This window comes from Egretta garzetta, unplaced genomic scaffold (assembly GCF_000687185.1).
Source record: "Egretta garzetta isolate BGI_Z169 unplaced genomic scaffold, ASM68718v1 scaffold81, whole genome shotgun sequence".
NCBI classification, from domain to species: Eukaryota; Metazoa; Chordata; class Aves; order Pelecaniformes; family Ardeidae; genus Egretta; species Egretta garzetta.
Genome location: NW_009258671.1, coordinates 2,109,005 through 2,116,944, shown reverse-complemented (window position 1 = coordinate 2,116,944; position 7,940 = coordinate 2,109,005). Strand labels below are relative to the sequence as shown.

The window sequence follows — 7,940 nt, the reverse complement described above, 5'->3', positions numbered from 1 at the left end:
TAGTTATTGTTAAGGACGGTACTGAATTCTTTGTGGCCAAAAAGGTGAGAGTTGAAGATAACAGGACTGGAGTTCCACCACATGCTCTAGGCAAAGCAGGTTTTGACACTATTTTCAGAGATTAAATATGAGTGGAAATACCTAATTTAAGTACACTGGGCATTTAAAAGTCAAAGAGGGCAAGTGATTATGCAAGCTGGTTATAGATGTGGATAATGAGGAGGAAAGGCCTCAATTAGACTAAAAGGAACTTTTGATTTTTTTTTTTTCTTCCCAACATAAAGGAAAACTGATAATGGGCAAAGTAACAAAAAGATATAAATGAGATACCACCCCTAGAAGCAGTGGTACTCAAAAGACTCTCAGGGGGATTTATTTCATACAGGCAGGTGGCAGTATTATATTAAAACAAGGGGAAAAAAAAAAAGAAAAATTGATCAGAAGTTGGGACAAGTATTCCAACCTGCTCTTCCATGATTCTGCAATTAAGGTAATATATTTTGGACTTGATAATGATTTCTTACTGTAAGAAGTGCAGTGATTTCTGCATCTCTGGTAGGGGTAATTATGGCACATTTATAAGATTTAGACACTTCCCTAAATTAATATTTATCACATCACATTTCTAAATTTTATCTGATGCAAGTAAAAAGAAAATCCTTTTTACCACTTTGCATGTTATACATAGGCAATTCTCTCTGTATAATCCTGTCTAGTATACTGACAAGCTTGGCTAATCAAGCAACAGCATGGTACATAGTTTTACACTTCACATGGACAACTGTCTTTTCTTGGCAATGAACTACACTGTTGAAGACAGAATTATTCCCTTATGCCAAGATATTATAAAATGGAAATATTTGAGTTAAATGAAATATTTTCGCCTAACTTAGCAAGCAGGTTTTCCCTACTGTTTTGGAGCTCCTGCAGCCCCTTAAGACGAGACAGAGATGTTTAGAAATGCATTGCCATCTAACTGAATTGGTCACAATTCACACCTTGTTTCCAAGAGCTAACAGGAAAATAAAGTCACTGGGTGAACCAAGCATGTGCGCATGTGTATGTCTCCGTGCGCATGTGTGGTTTTTAGTAACTCATTGAAATCCTATCACAGGGACATGTCAGACAGTAAAGTTCTAAGAACAGTTGGTTTTAAATGTAAGGCCGAAAAATTTCATTAGAAGGAAGAATATTAGAAAAAGATCTAGTGAGTTTTATATTTTTAACTAACAGACACGTAGTTGCTTATTCTTCCTCTACACACGTATGACTGACTTTTGTAAGTGCTAGCAAAAATTTCCCACATAAAAACTTCTCACACACAACTTGTACAGAAGTCCCATTTGATCGTGCAACAAAGCCATAAAGAGGTATGTGATATCACAATTCTTCACTTGCAATCAATTATGTTAGTGAAGACAGAATCGTACCCTCGCTCCATAAGTTATCAGAAGTTGTAAAGAAGCAAAGTTTTAGTCTTATATAAATCTTTAAGAAAAAACTGAGTAAAAGGACAAAAGGTAATGAGCCATGCTATGATTTGATTATAACATTTTTTAATGTTTGATCTCCCTTTCATTTAATGTCCTGTAGAAACACCTAACTCTTAATTCAGAAAACTAAAATTATCAGAAGTACTAATTTTCTATAAATTGCATGTGTGTCATATGAGCTTGGAAATATATATTACAAATTTGGTTAAAGATGATAAAATGTTACAGTTAGTGTTATTATAAGAAGGACATGAAGAACAGAAACATTAATTGGTGAGTGGCTACTGTATTCTGACGAATTTTAAACTGAGGGGTTTTTTTTGTTACAGGTCAAATTTGTAATCCATTAAGATAGTATGTGCTACTTAAAAAGGGCATATATTAAACATCCAACTGAAAAAAATCCTTCTCCCCAAATATTTCCAGCTTGATAGGAGCAGGCAAAAAGCATTAAGAAACAAACACACAAGAAAATTGCAAATCCCACCTGATGATCCAAATATATGGCATTCCTTTGAAGGTGATGTGAAAGAATCTCATTCTAGCAGGCAGCAGTCAGAGGGAAAAAGGAAAGGGACAGAAGGTGCAGAATGCATGAAAAGAGCTTTAGAAGATATACACTAGACAGTGATCTTTTTGTTTTATGTAGAAATATAATGCTGTTTTTATCTGCTTTTTTTTAGTGAGCTGTTAACAAGTTTTGATCCCAAAACAGAAGTGATGAAAATGCCATGAATCAGACTACTACTACATTACATTTGATTTTACAAATAAAGTACAGTAGGCTCATGTAAACGTCTACTACACAGACAACTATAAACCCTTTGATAAATCCGTGTTTTAAACATGTCCTGATTTTTGTACACAGGTTACACATACGATTGTATCTGATATAAGGCAGTGTAAACAATAGATTAATCTCATATTCTATCACTACTCATTTTGATTATAACAACAATAGGCTAAAAACCTTTAAACTTAACTATAATATATTTTAAAGTATTCCTATGTAATTTTGACTCCGCTAATATAGAAGAGCTATGAGGAAAGCCTCAAAGGGTTAATAGCAGAACACCACATACACAAAGAACCAGTGTTACTCTATTCTACTCCCATAGTAGTAAGAAAAATTGGCACTAACAGTACAACGCAAACTTTGATTAATGAATGACCACAAGTTAGTGAGAATGGTACATGACACACATTGCTTTATAGCTGACCTTTGGGCTGCTGGCCTCAAGTTTTAGTTGCATGAGCTGTGCTAGTGTGTGTTCCCGGATACTACTCAGTTCGGCTTGCTGCCGTCTCAGCTTTATTAGCAGCAGCGTGAGCTCCTCTGGCTGAAGGAGTGCAGTGTGAGAAGCCAAAGAGTAGAAAAAAAGTTAATTGGTATCCTAAACAACACTTACTTAAAATAAGGGTTCTTAGTATCTTTTTTAGAAAAACTTTCTATAGCGATACAACAAAAGGTACACCATTTTCCCCTCAATTGACCACTTGTACATATATACTGAATGGTTAACTACTCAAAACAACTGATACTCCAAATGCCCTAAAAGTGCAACATTCTGTATAAAGGAGAAAAATAAGTGAGGATTTTGCAGGAGAAATCTGTGCAGTCCTCAAACTTTTTCTGAAATGCATATCAAATTGATGATATCAACTTAAGTAAAGGGGGAGATAATTCTAGCCCTTAGGATATCATTACTTGTACATGGACAGGCATTTGAGCTTGGTGAAAGAATCAAAAATACCCTCAAGAAAATTTAGTTTCCAAAATAATTCTTCAAACGTATGTCAGAATTAACAGTAAAAATAATAAAAACCCCACGATAACTGAACTACATCAGAAACAATCACCTTTCATAAAATAAAACTGCACAAGCATGACAAAAATAATTTTCCATCTCACCTGCCTCAGATCTGAGGCTACCAGTTAATTTCTTGCTTTACTTTTATGACTAAGATGTACAATACAGCCTTAGGAAGGGATGAAGAATAGTATTTAAAACCCAAGATTATATATATAATGGAAATAAAGACACACTCAAATGGGTATTTGTCAGGTAATTCCACACAGATCAGTTTAGGTCAGTTTGGGAAACTCTACCTGAACCATTCCTGGGAACCACTTCTATTAGCAATACTTCAAAGAAAACTAAACACTTAACATCACAAGGATTTTTGTTATGTTCCTGTTTGCTTCTGTTTCTTACACTTCTCCAGAAGTCAGTCTTATAAGAGGTTGAATATTTATCCAGCATTTTGATTTTCTCACAAGTTCTGGGAGTTAAAAATCCCCAAACCCCCCAAACCCTAAAACCCTGCTTCCTCTCTCCCACAGTCACAGAATTTCCCCAAAGCAGAGAAGTCAAGAATAAAGCTTCAGAGAACCACATATTAAACTACTGAAAAACGAATACCAGCTTCTTAGCATAAAGAAGAAAAATCCCTGAGAATAAGCGTGGCACTGGCACCACTGTGAGCTCGTACCAAAGCAGCCCACAAGAGGGAGCAAGGGATTTCCACATAGCTTCAGTTGCCAAAACCATTTGCTTTGAGGGAAAACCAACACCAAAGCCGAATTGTCTAATGGCCAATCTGCCTCTTACAGTACTCTTTCAATACCTGGATTTAGAATACTTATTTTCAGAGAGTGAGCATAAGAATCTAGACTGTAATACAAGACATTTTTAAGTTCTCTGAAAAAAATCTGTGACAATGCTTTCAGTCTGAAAATTAACATCATTTCAAAGCACAAGAAAGCTTATTTTTAGAAATAAGAGAATGGAAAGTAGGATCTTCAAACAAAAGAATAGTGAGATGCTTTTTCAAAATCAAAAATCTTCTCAGTATGTTCTGCAAAAGTCCGATTTTATTCCATTAGGAATAAACTATTTAATGGTACTTAAATCCAATGTTTGCAAGCATTCTTTTTTTCCAGAGAGAAGCCCATCAAACAGTAATTTCTACTTCTCTCTAGACGTTCATAATGTTGCAAACATTGTTGACATTGCTGTAAGTGCTTGTGCTTTTGATTCAACTCTCGGGACTCTTGCAACAACCACAACACAGAATTTTGTTTAAAGAGCTACCTACGGGTTTCCTCCTCTGGCCCCTGCAACACTTGTGCTGTGGGCAGGACTTCTGGTTTCTACAGGCAGAAGCTTGGACCTCCTTGCCCCCTACCCCGCTCACCAGCCCAGCTCCAGCAGCAGAGCCCAGGAGAACTGATGGGGCCATGAACCCAAAGAAACGTCTGCAGAAGACAAGGCGCAGAGATAAGGCGCCAGCTGCCAAAGGCCAACCCATAAGTTGCTGAAGGCACCAGGGATTCACACTGGGAAGTGCAAGAAACAGGGGTTGAGGCAGTGGAAGGACTGACTGGGGAGCTGTTGCCCACAGTATGATTCAAAATCTGTAGTCTCGATTCATAACTGTCTCAAACAGTAATTTCAGATGGACAGAGAATGATTACAGAAAGGAGACAAAAACTGATAAGTAAATGTAGTAAATTTAGGACAACTTCTTAGCTTTGGGCTAAGAGTCATGTTTCAGTTAGGAAGGTGGACAGTATTCACCAATATTACCTTTGATGAAATACCTTCAATAAGAGTTTCAACTCTATCACAAAAAAATGGGAGATGTCAGAAAGAACCAAATGCAGTTCTAGCATCTTTAAGATTTCAAAAAAAGGTAAACTTGACTTTTACTGTTTTCTAAATACTTAATGGGGAAATCAGTGTTCTGTGATGTATTCTACCCTCTCCCAGGAATTTCTGTAATGTATCAAAGATTATTAAAAAAACCTCCTCTGTATTTCTCAAAGAAAATCTGGAGTCAGCAGCTACATGATATTCTCAGAATTAAATGTAACCACAGAATACTTCCTTATTTGCTTTAAAAATCCCTGATAATTAAAATAAAGGCTACATTTAATGCAAGCTTTGAATAGACTAGGATATCAGTGTTGCCTTTTCATTCTTAAAGAATTATTCTTAAGAAAAAACTCATGTACCAAATAAAAATCCAACTCACTGTTTTGCCTTGGAGGCTCTGAGGAGTAACAGGCTGTAAACTCAGACCTGCTGGCATTGACCTTCTGTCAGGCACAAAGACATGCTGTACAAAAAACAAAATAGCACAGTATGATCCACAGTTATCTAAAGACTCAACAACTATTAAATGCTAAAAAAGAAGTCAAGCCAACTTCACACTCATGACAAATTTGCTATAGTTCGTGCCAACTTTGGACAGTCATGCTCCCTGCTGATCTACTATCTAGGACACTCGAGTCGGTTACCTCTAACTTCTAGAAATAACCCAGCTTTCATAATTTATTTAATTAACAGTCCTCCCTCACAGCTGTTGCCCTAATCATAGCCCATGTAAACAACAACACTTAGTTTTTCACTCATCACCAAAACCTGTTAAAAACCCAAAATATACAGATGGAGTTTAAATCTTAAATTTACCCTACTGATTTCAAAGAGTCTTCTAATTACTCACCTCTTAAAAACAGGTTTGTGTTTCTAAGTTAATGGAAAAAGCTAGCTGTGCACAAGCCAAACAGCATGAAAACCCAAACGTAAATAAGAATCTCATATAAAAGATGCTAAATATGAAATGAAATACTAGCATAAAATGTTCCACAAGGAAAAAAATATGAGAAAGCAAAGGATGGCTGAAAGGACGTGTAAGTACATGCTCTGCAGCACTGACCCTAGTGGTATTTCTTAGCTTTGTGAGAAGCACTGATTACTAAATTTCCAGTGCAGTTTAGACACAGATAATGTCAAAACAAAATGACTCCTCTGTTGATAGGGACTTAAAAACTTCCAAAAATATGACTTATTAATCAACTGTAAGTTGATTAAACTTCTTTAAGATGTAGTTCAAGATTTTTTCCCCTGCATCAAGAAATATAAAGACACTGGAGATACAGATTTAGGAAAAATGTTCAGGAGCATTTTATACAAGCTCTAGCTTTACATCTAACTAAAAGAGTGATTTTAATGTAATTATCTCCAATCTATTAAAAAACATGCATAACACAAGTGTGATGGACATAGCAGAGCCACATACAGCACCCATGTTTACAATTCGTCGCGTCTCCTTCTCACTGATGAAGACCAGCAAAGTTACACTAGTCAAGCACTAAGGTTGTGTGCAAATAGACTCTGATCTTTAGTGATCTCCCCAATAACTCAGAGGCATCAGATGAAACAACTACACTCAGTTTTCTGCTGGAACCCACGGCAGCCAAACTTGTGGCTGAAGAACAGAAAACAGCATGTGGAAAGAAATCCGTGATTTTCAGTCCTCTGAGTTCTTAGTTACAGAAGCTAGAAAGGAGAAAGATTTCTGTACAGAACTCAAACTATTCTGAATAATTTGCCTATTGACTCCTTTTCTTTCCTTTAGAGAAACATAATATCACGGACAGTAATATTATGACAACATGTTTTACCTAGTGTATTAGAAAAATATCTTTTTACAACCTTCAGATTTTTAAATGCTTTTTAAAATCAAACCTTTCTCCATGAAAACAGTGATGTAACTTAATCTTCATTGTAATAAAATATACTACACTACAACAGTTTTACAGTAACTGTATACCTTCAGCTAAAAATCCTCGTAAATAAGATTTTTAACTACTAAAATAAGCATTTTTACCTTAGTATGATGTGTCCTGTGTCTGCGATCAATAGTTACATCTCCCCTTTGCACTGGTGAAGACACTTCTGATCTGTAGGTCCGCTGTGGGGAATATCCTTGGAAACCGGCGATTGAACCATGAGAAGGTGAGGTGGGAATCGAATGCATTGTCTGATCAGAAATATTAATCATAGTTTTGGGGCTACTTAAAGTACTGTGTCTAGTAAGAGTCGTTTGCTTATTGTAAAACTGACGTTGCTGCCATTCATAGAGCTGCCACATTGTGTCATCGCGCATCGACCGTCGTTTTTCTTCGGCTGTTACTGGTCCTATGGCTCTGTCGTAAGCAGATGGTGTTACGCTGCAGAGGCTCTCCGGCCGTGCTTTGCTGTTTCTCGGCAGCGTTCTGTAGCCTTCTGGGTACCGGGGTAAAACTTGAGGTCGATGGCTTGGCATGTTTCTTGGTAATGTCTGATATGAGATTACGCTGAAACACACATTTTCTTTTTATTAGTGGATAGCATTAATATTATGGCAATATAAGGTTTTTCAATATTGTTTAGGTTTATCTAGCTAACTCTTATTTTTTTTTTTTAATACTACAAGTGTCATTTTAAAAACATGCAAGTAAATCAAGACAGCAATTAAAGAATCAACTATATTGATTGAATGCACCGTAGCAGCTGAAGTTGGATCATCTCTCTGAGTAGCTGCTTCATTAAACAAGGCTAAGTACCAGGTCCTGCACTTTGGCCACAATAACTCCATGCGACGTCACAGATTTGGGAA

The 7,940-nt window shown here is 36.4% G+C and overlaps 1 protein-coding gene across 1 annotated transcript in view; it reads right to left on the bottom strand.

Annotated features, from left to right (window-relative positions):
• PLEKHA5 (pleckstrin homology domain containing A5) overlaps window positions 1-7,940 on the bottom strand; it is a 173,488-nt gene that overhangs the window by 32,860 nt on the left and 132,688 nt on the right. The window contains exons 9-10 of the mRNA XM_009648731.2: window positions 7,170-7,638; window positions 5,532-5,615 (exon numbers count right to left, since the gene is read on the bottom strand). Coding sequence (XP_009647026.1) covers window positions 5,532-5,615; window positions 7,170-7,638 — 553 coding nt within the window. The remainder of the gene's footprint in view (window positions 1-5,531; window positions 5,616-7,169; window positions 7,639-7,940) is intronic.